The 20,070-nt window shown below is 44.9% G+C and overlaps 1 protein-coding gene across 7 annotated transcripts in view; it reads right to left on the bottom strand.

Annotated features, from left to right (window-relative positions):
- ARHGEF10 (Rho guanine nucleotide exchange factor 10) overlaps positions 1-20,070 on the bottom strand; it is a 1,140,991-nt gene that overhangs the window by 942,690 nt on the left and 178,231 nt on the right. For all 7 annotated transcript variants that reach the window (XM_078647916.1, XM_078647912.1, XM_078647917.1 and 4 more), the window contains exon 3: positions 9,474-9,635. In XM_078647916.1, the coding sequence (XP_078504042.1) occupies positions 9,474-9,635 (162 nt within the window). The remainder of the gene's footprint in view (positions 1-9,473; positions 9,636-20,070) is intronic.

The following is a 20,070-nucleotide window of genomic DNA, read 5'->3' as shown; positions in this document are numbered from 1 at the left end:
GCCTTCCCCATTTTTTAAGGTCCTAACTCCTTCACTGTAACAAGTCTCTCCGTTGTCCAGCAGGGACTTGATGTCATTGGTGGTGGCGATGAGGGCAGTCTCGGTGCTGTGGTTGCTGCGCAACCCTTAGTGGGAAGGGTCCAGGATGTTGTTCTCCTCGAGGTAGCGGGTCAGTTGTTCGATGACGGTCTTCTTGATGACCTTTGCCGGGAATGGGAAGCAGGGAGATGGGCCGGAAGTTCTTGAGGTCCTTGGGGTCCGCCTTGGGTTCCTTGAGTAAGGCGTTGATCTCGGCGTGCTTCCAGCTCTCCGGGAACATTGCTGTCTCAAAGGAGGTGTTGATGACTTTCCGGAGATGGGGTGCGATGGATGTGCTGGCTTTTTTGAAGATGTGGTGTGGGCATGGGTCTGATGGAGATCCGGAGTGGATGATGTTCATGATCTTGATGGTGTCGTCGTCGTTGATGTTGGTCCAGGAGAGCAGGCGGTTGGTACGGATGGTGGTCGTGGGGACAGAGGTCTTAGTGGTTGTCGGGCGGTCGTAGCGTTGAAGCTGTTGTGGATATCTGCGATCTTGCTGTGGAAGAAGGTGGCCAGAGAGTCGCACAGGTCTTGTGAGAGTGGGACGTCGTTGGGGTTGGAGAGTTCCTTCACGATGTTGAAGAGCTCTTTGCTGTTGTGAGCGTTGTTGTCTAGGCGGTCTTTGAAGGAGGCCCTTTTGTCGGATCTGATGAGGTGATGGTGTCTGCAGGTGGCGTTCTTGTGGGCTGCGTGGCTCTCCGGTGTTCATTCATGAGGCCAGATCTTCTCCAGCTTTCGGCAGGTTTGCTTGGAGGCCCAGAGATCTTTAGTGAACCAGATGGCTTTGTTGTTGGTGTAACTTTTGGAGGGTTTCTTGATCGGGCGAGGGTGTTGGCACAGTCATTGATCCACTGTCTGAGGTTGCGGGTGGCGGGGTCGGGGTCGGTGGGGTCAGTGGGTGGGCTCTGGGTGAGGGTGGTGGTTAGCTGGTCTTCAGTGACTTTGCTCCAGCAGCGGTGAGGCATCTGTTGGGTAAGGTGGTGTGTGGTGGGTTTCTTGAAAGTGGATGCAGCGATGGTCGGTCCACTGGAGTTCGGTGGTGTGGTTGAAGGAGACGCGGGGGCTTGTGGAGAAGATGGAGTCAAGCGTGTGACCGGCAGAGTGGGTAGGTGTTGTGACGAGTTGTCTGAGTCCGAGGTTGGCTAGGTTGTCGATCAGGGTGGTGGAGTTTTTGTCATTGTTGTTCTCGAGGTGGAAGTTCAGGTCCTCGAGGAGGATGTAGTCCGTGGAGGCGAGGGCGTGTAGGCTGACAAAGTCGGCGATGGAGTCGCTGAACTGTGGTCGGGGTCTGGGGGATCTGTAGATGAGGGTTCCTCTGAGGGTGGTGTTGGGGTTCGTGCGGATCTGGAAGTGCAGGTGTTCGGCGATGCTGAGGGTGTCGTCGGTGTTGGTCGAGACTCTGAGAGTGTTCTTGTGGACGATGGCGATTCATCCTCCTGCTCTGTTGGTGCGAACCCTGCGGGAGATCTTGTAGCCTTCCGGGACAGCTATGGCTATGTCGGGTGGCGAGGCGGGGTTCAGCCAGGTCTCCGTCAGGAAGGCGACGTCTGGGGAGGTTGAGTCGAGTATGTTCCAGAGTTCAACGGCGTGTTTGCAGGTGGAGCGGGTGTTGAGAAGGATGCATCTGAGGTGGTTGGGTTCTTTCCTGGTCAGCAGCAAGGTGGGGCGGATGCTTGTGAAGCTGCAGTTCCGTCAGGTGAAAGCTCCATGGGTGCGCTTCGGGGCGGCCTCCATATGAGGGGATGTGGGAGGGAGGAGCAGCTGGGAACGGGCGGCAAATGGGATTGCAGGGGGCAAGCCGCAGGGACACAGCGGTGGGAAAAACAGGCAGGGGCCACGGGAGAACTGGGCACAGGAAGGAAAACAAGTACAGGCACAGGGGAATAAAAACAAGTCTGGGCAAGAAAGCAAGTACAGGCACAGAGGAATAAAAACAAGTCTAGGCAAGAAAGCAAGTACAGGCACAGAGGAATAAAAATAAGTCTGGGCAAGAAAGCAAGTACAGGCACAGAGTAATAAAACCAAGTCTGGGCAAGAAACCAAGTACAGGCATAGAGGAATAAAAACAAGTCTGGGCAAGAAAGCAAGTACAGGCACAGAGGAATAAAAACAAGTTAGGCACAGGGGAAAAATACAAGATTAGGCAAAAAACAATGCAGGCAGAGCCGTGCCGCAGCGAGCGGAGCGACCTGCCTGCGAGCAGGGTCAGAGGTCGCTCCCCATGCCTTCTGCCTCACTTGATGAAACACAAACCTCTCATAGTCCTGGTTCGCCATTGGTTCGAAATGTGCAATGAGAGCCGCTATGAGGGTAAGGTGCGTTTTGGGAGCCACTTCATTGATGGATTTGAATATTTTATAAATGTCCCTTCCCTCTCAGTGTAGGATCAGCACTCTCTTTTGTGCATTGTCCACTTTAGTTGCTTCAAAGAAAAGCAGGACCCTCTTCACCCATTCTTTCCACTTAGGAGCTTGTGTCGATGGAGCACCTTCATCTATGAATGGCTCCACCGCTGGTATGTTTGCTATGAGGTGGATGATGTGTACCCTGGACTGTCACCTCCTGTTCTTGAGAGAATACGACTACCAGTTCTCCAGCCCTCAAGTTCCAGTTATGGGGCAGCCTTCTCACTGCCACTTAAACAAATATATATATTTTGCCTGCCAGCACACCCTGCTACAGGAACAGATCACATGTGCAGGCCTCTTCCCCATCCACTGTGTGCATTGCTGACCGGTTAATTATATGCTGGTTTTCTTTCTCTTTTTTTTCCACTCACCTGAGTATGCCAGCAGGGCGTATCTCACCACGTGTTCATCCCTCTAATGACTGAGCCGACCTGTGATCAGTACCGCAAAGCCCCAGCACCAAGGTTCCGCTCGCGCTGAAAAGGAGAGCTGGTGGCCTCTGATTGTCTGAAGTATGCTAGGTGTTCACTGGGCCACCAGCCACGCGGCTTGAGCACTGCGTACACTACTTGCAGGTACGCAGCAGCCACACGATGTTGGGGGGGTGGGACAACACCCACTGGTCACCAGTGTTGTGTTGTCTCCCGGGCATACAGGCCTGGGCCACAACCAGATGATGATGGGGATGCAGACTGCTGAAAGGCATGGGGGCCTGATAATGAATGACACAGTTGCGGTGTCATGTGTATTCTGCCCAAGTCCGGGTTCTCTCCTAGACCACGCCCGGCCGGGTAGCTTTTTTTTGTATGCACCACACGGTGCAGACCAAACCAAACAACGCTACTCCCACGAGTGCACACACACCTGACCTCAGGGCATTGTGGAGCAATCGCGGTCGCTCCATTTGCGTCACTGGAGCAACACTACACCTATGTTCGCAGGGAAAATACTAGTAGTCCAAGTCAGCAATGCAGTCACTTTTAACATTTCACTTGTTTTACTTAATATTGCATTCACTATGAGTGTTTGCTTTTGCAGGATATTGGGATTCTGTAGATTTTTTATGCAGCATATTACTCTTGTAGAGTGTGAAGTGTGAACTCAGAAAGTTCCAATTGTCTGTGGAAGTTAAAGTTGTGGGTAGGTGTTTATAAAAGGCAAGCTTTATGAGAGCTCTGGAGGCTGAAGGCAGTGCAAGTTTTTCCATGGTGCCGGTCAGTGGAAAATGGGAGTATTTAAAATACATGCTCATTCAAACCTTGAGCTATCTGCATGGTCACATTTGGCAATTGTAAGTGTAATTATAGGTGAAAGTGTATGAAGGAGGTACACTCCTATAGAAATATTGTCAAGGCAAAACCAAAGAATTTGCAATGCTTACAGGTGACTGTATTTATTGTGTGAGGGAGCTAAGGAAATGAACAAGAAGAAGAACATGCAGAAGACGAGAGTGAAAAGGTGGAGCTGAAGAGGAAAGAGATGAGATGAAAAATATGAAGATGGAGTACCGCTGGCCCAAGTCGCCCGACTGCACGACCTCAACATCATCTCCTACGCCGACGACACCCAGCTGACCCTATCCCTCACAAAAGACCCCCTCCCTGCCAAAACCAACCCCCATGAAGGAATGAAAGCTGTCGCCGAGTAGATGAAGAACAGCCGTCTGAAGCTGAACTCCGGCAAGACAGAGGTCCTCATCCTCGGCTCCACCCCCTCAGCCTGGGACGACTCCTGGTGGCCAAGCACATTGGGAACAGCCCCAACACCCACCAACCATGCACGCAACCTGGGGTTCATCCTCGACTCTACCCTCTCCATGACTAAGTACATCAACGCCTTCTCGTCCTCCTGCTTCACCACCCTCCGCATGCTCCGCAAGATCTACAGATGGAACCCTACCGTGACAAGAAGAACGATAACCCAGGCCCTTGTCAGCAGCATGTTGGACTACGGAAACACCCTCTATGAGGGAACCTCGGCCAAACTTCTGAAACGACTACAACGTATTCAGAACGCCTCTGCACGCCTGATCATGGACATCCCTCGGCGCAGCCACATCACACCCCACCTGAGAGACCTGCACTGGCTCCCCGTCAACAAGAGGATCACCTTCAAGTTCCTCACCCATGCACACAAGGCACTGTACAACACAGGACCAGCATACCTCAACAGACGACTTACCTTCTACACCCCCAACTGCCAGCTCCGCTCCGCCGACCTCGCCACCGTCCCCGCATCCGTAGAGCAATCTTTGGCGGCAGATCATTCTCCCACCTTGCCGCCAAGTCCTGGAACACCCTCCCCATCCTCCTACGGCAGACACAGGACCTGCTAGCCTTCAGAAGACTACTTAAGACCTGGCTATTCGAGCAGTAGCTTCCTCCCCCCCAGCGCCTTGAGACCCTCACGGTTGAGTAAATCTTCTGATTGATTGAGGTCAAGCCTCTTGGAAAGAATTCCTGGGTACGATTTGTAGGCCATGACCCTTCTAGATACCTTCCGCTTTTTTTCCCCCACTGAAAGTCCTGCATGTGCTCTGGGAATGTTAGGAATTGCAAAAAAGTAAAACAAAAGTATGCTCATGAAGAGGTGTAAATCTCTCAACTTTTCTGGTGAAGGGTTTATGGTTAGGGCCCATTGTGTAGATTGAATTAGTTATAGTTCAGTTCAGTTCGTTTATTTTAAACGAAAAACTGCAGAATGTCAGTTTTTCATACCATGTATTGACTCAATAAATACCAGACAATTAATGAAAGAGCAGACACAGCAATCTATTGCCTAAGGGCCAGATGTAGGTAATTCTATTTTACCGATTCATAAATACCGAATTTTACCGATTCGGTATTTATGAATCGGTAAAATAGAAGGAGCGAGATTTAGGTAAAATCGGTAATTTAATTACCGATTCTGTAAAAATCGGTATTGCCCATTGATTCCTATGGGCCTTGCAGCCCATAGGAATCAATGGGCAATACCGAATCGGTATTTACCGATTCGGTAAATACCGAATCCAGCAAAGGTGCACTTTGACACCCTCTAGCACCCCGAATACAGGCATGTGTGCCATGTGGCAGACAGACATGCCCTAGGGGCATGTCTGTCTGTCACATGGCATAGGTGTGCATGCACACATGTGCATGCACACCTGGATTCGGTATTTTACCACCCAATTGGATTGGGTGGTAAAATACCGAATCTGAAAGGCCTTTGGGACTCAGAAGAGTTCCACCTACATCTGGAAGTTACCGAATCGGTAAAAATACCGATTCGGTATTTTACAGATTCGGTAAATTTACCGATTCGGTAAATTTACCGATTCGATAAAATTGGCCCCCTACATGCCAATTCCTAAATACCGGTCGGTAACGGCCGAAATCGGCCGTTACCGACCGGTATTTGGGCTCCTACATCGGGCCCTAAGTGCATTAAATAGTGCATGAAGGGTCCGAGTGGTGTACAGTGGACATCCATCCGTGCCCTTCTTATTACGGAGTAGGTGGCACAACCTGCTTAAACCTAAATTAATAAAAATAGAACCCCCTCGAGTAATTCCAATATGCCACTCAACAATAATAAGAGATGATATTCGGTGATATTCAATACAAGTGTGCAAATCAATTTTTCTTTAGGACAAAAAACGAGGACGCACCAATAGGTGTGTTCAAAAATACTATATGACTGGTATGAAAGTCATGCCTCTTTTGCATTGTTATCAAGAAGATTTGACCAAGATGCACAGGAACTACTTTCTGATTGTTTATCACAAGTTATCTCAGTTGTTATCTTGGGGGAGGTTTGTGCAGGGTTTTCACTCTGATGTAGGCGTAGGAGAGTGTGATGGTTTTGCAATTGCAGTCGGGAACAATTTCAAACAACAACTACATACAAACTACAGTGGATTGCAATAAAACAGTCCAATATCAGTCTATATTCGGGTGCAATTAGACCCTGTAATAGTCAGACCTATTGACTTATAAAATTGTGGCCTATAATTTAAGTGGTCTCTTGGATAGCTGTGTTTGGAAATGTTGCAGGGTATAAGAACCCTGCTGGGATAAGAATAAATATATGGTAGAGTTGTGCACCAGTTACAGATAGTAAATACAAATGTAATAGCCTGAGTCCCAACCTGGTGAGAGTTTTCAGTTAGGAGGGTGAGGACCCAAAGACTGGAATGCTCAAGTTGGTAACTCTTTTGGCATACGTGACAGGCCACTGTGCCCGGGAAGTAGCATAATGTTATAAGCCACAGTTGACCATATACTTTTAGGCCCATTCCACGCTGGAGACTCGGAAGCCTGTAGGCTATGATGATGGATTTCCCTCTATGCCATCACAGGCAGAGCTAGAGGAAGAGAAGAATTCTTATAATTTCTTTAAAGATAAGGAGAAGGATGCAGGTTATAAATGAAGGGCAGCATGCTCTGATAGTTCCAGTTTGATATGAAAGCAGACCAGCATCTAGATTCATGGGCTGAAGATGAAGGAGTGGCGGGCATAACCCTGCAAGCCCATGTCCTTCTCAGGTCCCTTTACTACTTATTGCTGTCAGCAATGTGGGTTAGGTCTGCAGGACTGAAGATGCAGCGGTCTGTACAGGACTTCCTCAGAGAAAGAATAATTGATGTGCCTATTATATCCGGCCCCCTGCGCCCTATGCAACATCACATGCCCATATATGTACTGCAATGAGAGCCAATTCATAGGGAGATATAACTGCTCAATCCAACGTGCCTTATTGCATATCTGGGAGAACTTCATAGGGACATTTGATGCTCAAAACCAAACAGGACTTTGTCCCATTCACTTGTCTTCACAGAGTGAGTTTTGCCCTAATCTGGGAATTTTCGGGAAGATGCCCTCAATTACTACACCTACCCACCCATAGAACTCTCCTGATAGGTAATGAGTTATTGTTGTCATGGATGGACAGCAGAATGAGTGGCTTATACAATCTGTAAACCGTTTCCAGCACATCTAGAGTGGATAACCCCTTTGGAAAATCAGAGAGTGAGTGAGTGAGTGAGTGAGTGCAGTGGCGCTGGCAACATTAATGAATGGTGAGGCACTCACCATAAACTGTTACGGGTGCCGGATACTCCAAACAGATGCTCTTCTCCCCGCAGATACTGGGGGTGACATGGAGCTGGAAGGAAAGGGGAGGAGACTTCCTCCCTTGTGCCACGTGAATATAACCAATCCTGGAGCTTCATTACAGCTCCAGGATTGGTTGGAGCAGGCTGACCAGGCACTCATTTTGAGGCTGGGGGCCTGTGCCTGCAATCTCTCAACTGTTTTACAGAGCTGGGATTGCTGGCTTTGAAATGTATATGTCAGATTGGCCGGCTGTAAGAAGCAGCAGGTCAATCTTACATGTGCACTTGAACACCTAAAATGTCATCCTGAAATCTGCAGGAATCTGCCCGCCTCGACCATCCACTCGCTATGGCTATCGGCGCTCTGAATAATAAAATGGTAATGACCAATTATTATTCTGTGTTTACCTCAGTGTTAGCAGCAAGTGGGACAACGCTCTTCTGCCAAAGAAAAGAGAGAGAGAGAGTTTGTGTAGGTGTCTGTGTATATATGTTTGTGTCTGTATGTTACTTCAGTCTCCATGGAGCAAACTGAGCAACGCTGTAAATGTTGCAGGTGAAACAAACATGTTTTTCTAAGTATAAGGTATGCCTTTTTTAATTGATGTAACAATCCTTTTTTGGCAGTTGTCCTGTAAGCAAGCATCTTATTGCTGGCATTTTATTTTATTTTGTGGCTTTAGAGTCTGGGTCAGGTTGCTTAATTGGGTGAAAAATAGAGTGCTAATTACGGAGGCTGTATATTTTATAGTGAAGTAGGATCAGACGATGAGGGGATGAAGGTTGAAGCAAAGTGGTGCTTCTATTCATAGAAATGCAGTCCTGAATTTCTGGTGAGTGTTTTTTTAGGAGGTCAAATGAGTTAAAGCGCTAGCATGACTCAGTTTCTTTTTTTTTACAGTTCAGTAAAACTTTATTGGGTCTATTACAACCATCAAAGTATCCAAATAAATAACACACCTCATAATAAAATCCAGGGCATACTGCTTCTAAACATCATCTAAAAAGCGACCATCCGCACATCCTCTAAGAGGAAAAAAACTTAAAATAGCATTTTTTTAAAAAAATCTAAAACACTCAATTCCATTTAAAATCCTGAAGTATAAAAAATGTTGTTACCACATGGTTTTTAATCTTATGTTTCTCCATCGCCTAGTACGCTCAGCCTAAACCTCTTGACAGTCATTACATTTTAGGAACTCCTTAACTTTTTTTATATATTTACCCATGGCACAAGCTATGTCAAGATTGACCATTTCCAGTAAAATGTTTACTGCTTGCAACCTATTTTTAATATCATACTTTTTAGAAATCAGACATAAACATTTTCTGATTTTTTATGTCCGATTTTTAAAAAGTAGCATGACTCATTCAATTGACAATTGTTAATACGCTGATATATGATTGAAGGCCAGATTTGATATTTCAGACAAATAGCTTAAATCAGGTAAAGAGTAAAAAAAAAAAAGAGAATAAGATTGGAATAACTCGAGACAATGGAATACGAAAGCCTGAACAGGAATGGCTCAGATAATTCAACACAATATATAGACATGAAAACAAATGAGGTGATCGTGAATCTCCATCTGTTGGACAGTGTTTTCTTATTCAAGGGCTTTAAGACATACAGTTAAGCAGACAGTTGGTTTCCTTGATTAGCATTAAGCATCTTCATTTTTTTCTAAATTCATACACTTTCCTCCTGGGTCAATGCTCTTTCAATTTCCTGACAAAAACTAAATCATACGTACACTTTTAATAGAGGCATGAGAGTCACTGCAAAATATCACTAGGTGATACTGGATTCTGGGTGGAGGAACCTGTTTATTTAGTAAATGGGAAACTATTACAAAACCAGTAAAATAAGCATTGAATTATTTATAGGTACCTGCATCAGAATTGTCTTTGCATTCTAAATCACTTCTGAGCTCATCAGAGGGAGGAGTGGGTGGCTTTCTGTCAGCTTCAGGAGCGTCGTCATCACTATCGAATTCAAACTTCTCTCCTTCGTCTTCATCTGAATGACATTGATGGAAGTCACTTTCTAGAACTAGAAATTTAAATTTATATTTATCTTTACATGCCTGACACCAATGATTGCAACGCATATGTGAGAAGAAGAAAAGGGAAGCCTCTACAATAAAATGCAGTCAAATGAACCTTTCAATACAACATTGCACTAGCTCCTGTTTTAGGTCGAAGCCTACCAGGCAGGGCATCTGTCTGGTTTGCTAAAGACAACATTCAGAAACCTACCCTACAAAGAAACCTTCCCTTTAAAAAATTGTTAAAAAATTGAAAATACACTGTACTACACTATATTTTTAGAAATATAGCGTACTGCATTGTATGTAAAATTCTTAACATATTCAATGTTTTACAAAAAAGTCTACGCAATACAGCAGTAATACCTATAATTTACCTTCTACTTGAGTTTCTTTTTTTTTAAAGTGCAGTTCTCCGTAAAGTGTTGTAAAAATATATAGAAAAATATAAAGATTTCCCTACCTATTACCACTTTAATAAACTGTTAAAAGGTAAGGAACAATGACAAAACCTACTACTTACCGACATCTAAGGCCCTAAACCAGAATGCAGTGAAAGTGTGCTGAAAACTTTTCTTTTTTTTCTCTTTTTTTAATTGAATTTTACAATAAAAAAAAATATAGGCACAATGTGCCAACTCAAGCCAGTTAGCACAGCAGTCGTTATGTATCATAATCACATACATAAGAATAATTATACATTTCCATGTAAGCAATAATATATCACATGATTAATATCTAGAAATCAGGCCTAAGACAAGGACTAATGTCGCAGCTGCAGCGGAAATCATAAGTCTTAACAAGCATAGGTCTTCGGAATGCAGGGGTTCAAAATGCCAGACAGATACAAATATATAAATAGAAGAATGCAGTGTTACTCATCCCAAAGTACAGTACATTTGCACAATTATCAATCTTTTACAATCGTCAAATAACCAATTTAAACATCAACTTCGTTGTTTAGAGCAGACAACTCAGAGCGCGCGAGCCCATTCCAGAAAGGGCTCCCATATATAGTTTGGTCTAGAGGTCGTGGCATCTGTTCGCAAAATAGTTGGAGTTGGGTGTGGCCATATGTGACATCTGACAGCCAGTCCTTAAATGTGGGTACCCTTTTCCTGCCCCAGCGAAGGGCCACCTGGTGCCGCGCGTAAAGCAATAGGAGTGCATGTAGCTTGCGCCGCTTGGGTGGAGTATCTCGCACATATCCCAGCAGCCCGTGTCGGTGAAGGCATATCAGCCCTGCCTATTATCTGATTTACCGTATCAAACACCTTCTGCCAGAATTCAGTCAATCTCGGGCAATTCCAGGCCATATGCATGAAGTTAGCTTCTACATGTCCACATCGCCAGCACACATCATCCTCTCTCAACTTCATCCTACAAAGGCTAATCGGTGTCCTATAGTATCTATGAAGGAATTTAAAATGAATCAGCCTAAGTGTGTATTTTGGGAGGAGATCCGATAATTCCCCGCAGCAGAACTCCCACTGCTTGTCTGTCAGTTGCGGGTCCAGTTCACGATTCCACTGGGCCAGGGCTTTGGGCTGCACAATTGGGGATGTGTTCTGCATAGTCGTATATAAGCGTGTGATTAACTTACGCGCCGATGCCAATTGCAGAACGTTTTCCAAAGCCATCAGTGTCGGGGGGGGCCTTAGGAAAGTCCGCCCAAAGGGCACGACACGCAGTGCGCAGTGTGTGATATAGGAACTGTTCAATAAAGGGCACAGTATTGTCGTCAGCTGCAGCTGGGGGAGGCCTAAATTCACCATTGGGATAGAGGTCAGCAAATGTCCCAAGCTTCATACTCTCTGTCCAAACCTTTCCCACTTCTATGCAAGGCAACATAGGGTTGCGTTTTAGTGGGATAGATGGCGCATATAGCACAGGAGCTCCCGCCCTCTTCTGTAGAGCGCGCCACACCCAGCGCAGTGTGTCAGCTGTGTCTACCTCCCCTCTTGGATGCTGTGACTGTTTGTACAATGCAACCTCCAGTGGCAACGGGGCTACTGCATCTAGTTCAACCTACACATGTGGCTGATATGGCGTCTGGTGGACCCTAAAATGAAGAAACGGAGCCTGTGCACACAGGGCATACAGCTGTAGGTCCGGGGCTCCCAGGCCACCTTGCCGCAGGGGGAGCGTCAGTAGATCCCAAAGTGTGCTGAAAACTTAATGGCTGCCTTTTACATTTTGGAAAGGCAACCATTAGCCAATTAGATAATGCCTTGTCATCAGTATGCACAGTGGTATACCGATCAGTTACCGCAGTATACCATGGTAAGTAAGTAATTTTTATTTGCATAGTTAATTAAAACCATTGCAATACAACCATTAAAATTACGTCTACACGCAAGAACGTATATCACTACAAACATTACAATTACATATGCATACATAAAATGGTATATCTTCTGTCTCAATTTTTCATTTAAAATCATATAATGTCAATTTTTTAGATGATCGTTATTAGAATGAGATATAACTTGTATTATAATATTATCTGAGAGGGAATTAAGAGTCAAGTTTTGACATTTTCTTTTCCACTACCTTCATAAACTTCACAAAACTACAGTTCAACTGCGGGTCGTGGGGTGCAAAGAAGGCAAGAACTGCTTGTCTTCGTGAGCGTATTCCTCACTGGTTAAATTGCAATTTTAACAAATGTTTCCATTCCTCTAGCAATTTGTCGCAGGAGCACAACAGATGCAGCATATCTTCATGCGCCATGCAACATACGCGACAGAGGGATCCCGCCTTATCCTTAAGCTAGTGTGGGAAATGGCAGACACAGGGTAATAGGCCCAATCTGTACTTTAAAAACTTAAATTTAGTAGTTTTTGAGTAGCCCAAGTCAAGATAGCTCTGTGGTGCTTGTGCGGAATAGGTGTTTAGGGTCATCCAGCCATGTGACCTTTTCGCAAAAGATGCCTTGTCTTCAGCCCATGAGAGATGTTTAATTTTTTTCCTCACCAGTTTTTTAACCGTTATATGGTTGGTGGGGGTATTCCAAAGCTGTTGTAAGCCGAGATTCGCCAGGCTGTTTTTCAGATACTTAGAGGATGGTGAGTCTGGGTTTTGCTCTAGTTCCATCCATAAATAATCGTTTAAGGTTCCCTGTTTAGTTTTTCGCACTTTGTCCCAAGCGGTTATGTACGCCCCCTGTATTGCCAGAAGCTGTTTCTGGCCGCCAAACTCAAGCCTAATTTGAGCCGGGGAGGTGTGTTTGGGCAGGCTAAAAATAATCCTATATGCAGCTGTAACTGTATTGTACAGAATCATTGCATCCCTGCCTCTCTTTACTTCACTCCCATAAGTTATTGTTGGCAAGAGTTTGGCTCGTATTACTTGTGTCAGAGGCAGGAGAGATGGGCTAGTAAGTTTACTATTTAGTGCTTTTAAATAGATTGCTACGGCAATGCCTTTACCTCTAATGCTGGCTTTCTGAATAGTAAACTTGCCGCCATTGTCAATTTTGACTCCTAGATATTTATACATTCACCTATCTTCAATACGGATATTTTGCCATAACCAGGTGTAGGAATTTTTCCTTTTCTTATTGATTGACATTGTCTGTGTTTTCTCCAGATTTATTGTTAGTTGATTTGCATCCGAATATCTCTGTGTAGCATCCACAAGATGTTGCAGCCCTACTTTTGTATGGCTGATTAGGACTATGTCATCCGCTTACAGAAGACGTGGCAATGATAGCCCTCATAATTTGGGTGCATGAGAGTTGCAGCTGTTGAGGATCGGAACAAGGTCACCTAAAAACAAGTTAAAAAGTGTGGGCGCTAAGACACAACCCTGTTTAAGACCCTTGTTGGTTTTAACGTCTTGACAGGAGTGAATCGTCACCCAGCTTTACCTGGATCCATGTCTCAGTGTGCAAGTTGATCAGCAGGTGTAACAGTGGCCTTGGGATACCCCACCTCTTCAATTTGGACCATAGAAGGTTCCGATTAATATGGTCGAAAGCAGCCTTATAATCTATAAAGCAAAAGTGGATGGGAATTTTAGTTGTTTTTGCCTTGTCAATTAGCAGGCCCATGGTTAAAATATTGGTGGTTGTCCCAACCGATTTAGCAAAGCCAGTCTGGTTAACCGGAATGAGGGATTTCTCTATGGCCCAGGCCTGCAATTCCTCCAAAAGTATCCCAGCAAAATATTTTGCCTCGTTGTCCATAAGGGCAACCAATCTATAGTTTTGTGGGAGAGACTTGTTCCCAGATTAAAAAAATCGGAGAAATGATAGAACCGTTCCAGGAACCAGGCAATCGATTGAAGTGTTTAATTTCCAAAAAAAGTTGCTCGAGGCTACAGCCCATTCATTTTCCTCCTGTTTGTAAAGAATGGGCAGAATTCCGTTCTCTCCTTCCTTTTTTGATTTGATGCTTATTTATTTTTTGTAAAATTGTTACTCCTTCATTCGCAGTTGATCTATAGCCTTCTTAATTGCAGGAGCTCCTATGCGGTGACTTCGAGTTGTTGTTATCAAAACTTGAGAATTGCAAATAGGGATGTTTGTAAAAAAAAAAATAAAAAAAAAAAATCGCTATTTTTTAGCGATATCTTAATATTCCTTAATTGCGATTAGCAAATTGTGAATCGCAATTAAGGAATACTTTCCCATTCATTTCTATGAGCCAGGAGGCCCATAGGAATGAATTTGAAGTTATTCTCAATTTGCGATTCGCAATTTGAATATCGCAAATTGAGAATAATTTCAAGGACACCCTGATGCACCCCTGAAATGTACATGTGTGCGCATATGGCGCACATACATGCCCTAAGGGCATGTATGTGCGCCACATGGCACCTTTACAAATGCCAAAAAGTGCATTTGTGAAAGAAATCGCAAATTACCACCAACTTCAAGTTGGTGGTAATTTGCAATTTCTTAATGAGAAATTGCACTACTTGGGAACTTCATACATAGCATTTAAGGAATCGCAATTTGCAATTCCTTAAATGCTGACGCAAAATTAAGGGAAAGCAAATTTTGCGATTCCTTAATTTTGCTATGCAATTTTAATCATACATCACATTTTCCATTTTCTTAGTCTCAAACGCTGCTTTTTTGTGAATCGCAGCGTTTGCGACTAAAAAAAAATTCTAAGATGTTGCACATTTCTTGCTCCGCCTTTCCCTATTGCTCCTCTAAGTACTGATGTTCCAGATCTATTCTCAGAGTCCTGTACTCCGTCTGTTGCTGCTGGAATTAATAATTCTGGATATCTTGGTTTTATATAAGGAGCTATTGTTATCCCCCAATTTTTAAAAGTTTGAGCCTCTGCCAGTATTTTGCGTGCAACTAGTGATGTTGTCCATGTTGCTTTTGTTTTTTCACCACTTGTTCCGTCGTCAGCTATGAATTCGATTGAAGCCAGGTCCAAAGTTGTCACATCTGCCAGAGAGGGATTTTGAGATAGCAGCCATAAAATATTGCCTCTATTCGTGCCTACCTTTCGAGATATAGTCCGGATTGAGCCATATAGTGTTGGTTACATTTCTTAAATATTCGGGGCTCCTGGTCTTTTTATTGACTTGGCTTGCTTGTGTAAATTCATGTCCTTGTGTTGCTGTCAGTATGGTTTGATGTGTGGAAGATGCTACTTCGTCACTCACTTTCTGACAAAGTGTTTGTTGTCCTCTTGTGTTTAACTTTTGGCCCTTCTCTCCATGACGGGGGACTACTGGCGTAGTTCCCAGATCCATTGTGTATGCCTGGGTTTCATCTCTCTGGTTTGCCCTCATATGTATAGATGTAGTCAGTTGTCTGATGGAAGCCAGTTCGCTGTCACTTGTCTCTTTAAGGTCGCATCTTGTTGTATTTTCTGGCAGTTTAGGGAGTGTATGCTGGTTGCTTTCTCTCTCAAGACTTTTTGCTACAGTGTGTGCACTATTTGTCGTTTTATTGATGATAGAAGGAGTCATGGTATTGCTCTTTTGTCATTGTTTCTGAACTGGCTCAGTTAGTGTGTTTTCTTTTTTAGTTGGTTGGGGAAGCAAGCTGGTCCCTTTCTGATGTGGGGTTTCTACTTCTTCATTCTTATTGATGTCATTTTCAGGCTTAAGCTCGCCTTGTTCTGATGGCGATGACGACCCAAAAATACGCTCGAATCCTTCATGGTTTAAATTTATTTTTTGATTTCTGCCTTTCCGTTTTTTTGCTAGCCTTTTGTTTTGTGTTCATTTGTTTGTCTACCTTTTCTTCCCCTGAGACTACAGGCGTTTGGTCATCTGCGGTTTTGGTTTTTTTGGCCTCTTCTTTTTGGGTCGTAAGAGTCTGTGGATCCTTTGTCCCAGGGCATACCTTTTTGATGGCTTTAGTTGATTCTGAATTTGTCGGTTTGTCTGTTTCATTTCCAGTGAGGCCCTCAAAAGAATCCGTGTCTGGGCCCTGAGGGGACTTTTTAATGTGTGTGCATAGGTCTGTCAGCATTAAAGGGAGTGAGGCCAGTTTATCAATAATTGGACCACACCCACAACTCGAATTCACACCTTGCGATTGGTCATACATCTTTTGTAGAAGTGTATTTAATGTACCCAGCTTCCTGTCGATGGCAACCACAAAGACAGTCAAGGTATCTAAGAGTGTCAGTTGGGTATCCATCTTATTGGATTGGTAATGGAGGGCCTCTACCAAAAGTTGCATTGTTTTTAACAAGCTAGGCCAAGCAGTTCCCTGAGTTGAGTTTTTTGGTGATCCCTCCTCAATTGCTGGTTTTGTTGTCTCATTTTGATCTTCTTTAATTTCTCCCCCACATGTAATTCCTGGTTACATTCAGTTGTCATTTTCAAAGTGTTTGCAATGAGCCCACTCCTGCACTTATCTTGGGTGTAGGCGGCCATAAGGTCTTTTCCACTCTTCTTTTCCCAGATATGATGAGACGTCTGTCTCTTCTGTCACTTCTGCAGAGTTAGTTGCTGGCATCTCCTTTTTATCTCTTCCCCCCCAACATTTGGCATTGTGTTGTAATCTAGTGCTTGTTTGTTTTGTTGTAGAATTGGGGTGGGCGCTACCAGAGTGAGTTCTATTCCTCTCCGTACCTCTCTTATCCTCGTTTGGTTGAGATCGGTGTTCCTAGAGAGCGCTTTTGACTCTGGGCTTAGCTGATCGTAGATAGTTGATGCATCAATTATGGCACAGTTGCCAATTGTGTTTTTATTGTGCGTTGGTCCACTGTCACCAGCTGTATCGTAGCTGTTTACTTGATTATCTTCCTGATCGTCTTTAGACGTTTCATTTGCTTCGTTTGATCTGTGCACTTGGATTAATTTGACATCAATTGTCGGAGCTTTGCCTATAGTTTCATAGATTATCCGAGTTTTATTGTATTGTGGAGTTGATGTTGCTTGTAATGGGCTAATGGCTGTTGTGCTAGCATTACTAGTTGTGCTAGGACTAGGACTTCTCTTTTTGTGAGTTGTTCTCTGTGCACTGGCTGAAGAGGTGATTGAAGGCCTGGTATTTCTCTTGTGTTTGAAAGTAGAGTGTCCCCTGCATTCTTTAGAAAGCAAAATTTTGTGAAAATGTTTGGTCGGTATGAGAATTGGCGTTATTTTGGCTTGTTGAGTGTCTCCCAATTTAAAGGATGCCCGCTCTTTTCTAGCCCTGAAGTATTCACATCTGCGGTTATTTCAATAAGGGAGCAGTCCTTCTGTGTTGCAAGTCTGGTTTTAGGTGGCTGTTCATCCCTAGAGCATTTTGGTGGTTCGCTACCGCTTTTTTGTCACCTCTTTGACCATTGTGCCTTGGACAAGACCTGACCTCATACTACCCTTTGCTTGCTCCAACTATATCGTACCCGGCAGGTGGTATCCAATACAATGCAAATTTGGGCTAAGTTTGGTTGGTTTAGATAGTGAATGGCCACGTCAAGCTCGTCAGTCTCACCAGACACTATCACCATTCCACCTGCAGTTGGTTGGCTAACACTTATGTCCCTTGTGTAGCGAGGTGCTGCTTCCGCTGCTACTGCTCTGACGCTGTCTGGATGGAGCTTCCGTAACCCACACTCATCGGCTTACTGCGCCACCAGAAATGAACTATGCCTGAATCTAAACTACAGCATTTGTTTCTAGCAGTTGATTGCACTCTGCACTTCTGCGTTAATCTGCTCCTTTTGCAGTTGCTGGGGCTATGTGCTAAGGTGCTAAGGTGCTGGGTGGTGCTAGGTGGTAGGTGGTGGGTGGATTTTTGTGGTGAACTAAAGTAACGGTGATGTTTTTTTTTATTTTCAGAGCAAGGAACGAAGAGCCAACGATGGGATCAGGTCCAACTCAAGCACCCCAGTGTTCTCACCGCTCACCTCTGCTCTTCTCCTTACACACCTTCGCTTCCTCTGTGACTCTGCGCCGGTGCTGGTGCGGCTGCCTGGGGACACTCAGAAAATCCTCAGATCTAGAGCTCAGAGGTTCAAGAGCTCAACTCCGTCGTTCTCCACTTGTCCGTGCCTGCACTTGTATCTGCCTCCTGCCGCCTGTAGACCAGCAAGCAGTTAAGCTTGCCTCTCCTTCCCACTGCTCAACAGTGCACAGTTTGCTCAGGTGCTAGCTGTTCAGTACCGCTCAAGACCGCTCAGTCAAGCTGCCACCGCTGCCACCGTCTACCATCCGTCACCACTGCTCCCCCCGCAATCCGCTAATGAAAGCGGGGGTAAGAGCCGGGGTGGTGGTAGGACAGCGGCTGTCAGTGGGAGCGGGAGCAGATGCAGAAGCTAGCACTGGCACTGGAGCCAGGGGCCGGAGGTAGGGGGCGGCAGTCGTTTCCCTTGTCTGTCTCAAACGCGTCCGCCAGGTCAAGCAAGTGGATGTAAGCGGGTGCATGGGCTGAAGGAAAAGCTAAAAGGCTGAAGGGCTGAAGGGAGCGGATCGACCGGCTGACTGGCGTCTTCCCGTCCTCCCCGGCGTTCAGCTTCGAAATGTGCTCCGGCTGCAGCCACAGTGCTGCTGCGAAAACACGGACTGGAATCACCATGGCACAATATATAACGAACACTCATAACTTTAATACTACTTTAACTAGATATATCTACTAACAAAAATTACCATTTACACCTCATCATCTATATTCCTGCCACATTAGATCTACATCTGTTTGCACACTCTCACTCTGTCTGCTTCAATTACCACACTCAACTCTATGCCACTCCACTCTACACCACTCCACTCTGCTATTCCACTCTATGTCACTCCTCTTTATGCTACTCCACTGTACGCCACACCACGCTACACTATTCCCCTCAAAGCCACTCCACTATATGGTATTCCCCTGTACTCAACTGTACGCCACTACACTGTTCACTATTTTACTCAATGCCACACCATTCTCTACCACTCCTCTTTACATCACTCACTATTATGTTATTCCTCTCTACATCACTTCACTCTATGCCATGCCACTCTGCACTTCTACTCTATTCCACTGTATGTCATACACACTGCCTCACTACACTGTATGCCAGTCCACACTAATCTACTGTACACTATTAGGCTCTACCCCACTTCATTCTATGCCACTCCACTGTATGCTATTACACTCTATTCCACTCCACTGTACCCCACTCCATGCTATGTCAATTTATGCAACTACACTCTACTCCACTGAAATCAGCACTATTTGGCTTTACACCACTCCACTCTCCCCCACTCCACTGTACGCTACTCCACTGTACCCACTCCACTGTACTCCACTCTACTGTATGCCATTCCACTCTTCCAGACTACGCCACTCGACTCTATACCACTCCAGTGCATACCATTCCACTCTTCATAACTCCATTTGGTGCCACTCCACTATACGCTATTCAACTGTACGCCATGCCCTCTAACCTATTTCACTCTATGCCAATCAAGTCTACACCACCCCAAAGTAAGCAATTCCACTGTACGCCACTCCACTTTTTGACACTCCACTGTATTTTCCTTCCCTGTACACTATTCCAGTGTACACAACTCCACTGTTATCAACTAGACTCCATGCCACTCCAGTGTACTCCACTCAAGAAACCTGTACTCCACTCAACTACCTGTCTATGCCTCTCTACTCTATCAGACTATACTCCACATTATAGCACTCCACTGTACAATGTATTCCAGCCAATGTGAATCTAAAGCACTCTACTTTACTCCATACAGTATACTCCATTCTGCAAACCCTTACCTCAATGCACCCCACTCTACAACACTCCAGTCTACAGCACTCTACTCTACAGCACTCTACTCTACAACACTCTACTCTACAACACTCTACTCTACAACACTCTACTACACTTTATGCCACTGTAAAACACTCTTCTACACTCTGTGCCATACACTCTACAATACAACACACTACTCCACTGTATGAGACTGTATGGCGCTCTACGACACTCTTCTCCACTCTAGGACACACTTTGCAACACCCTCTATGGCACTAAACTACACTTTACT

The sequence above is a fragment of the Lissotriton helveticus genome, chromosome 6 (genome assembly GCF_964261635.1).
Source record: "Lissotriton helveticus chromosome 6, aLisHel1.1, whole genome shotgun sequence".
NCBI lineage: Eukaryota > Metazoa > Chordata > Amphibia > Caudata > Salamandridae > Lissotriton > Lissotriton helveticus.
The sequence above is the reverse complement of the archived record's forward strand: the minus strand, read 5'-3'. Positions and strand labels throughout refer to the sequence as shown.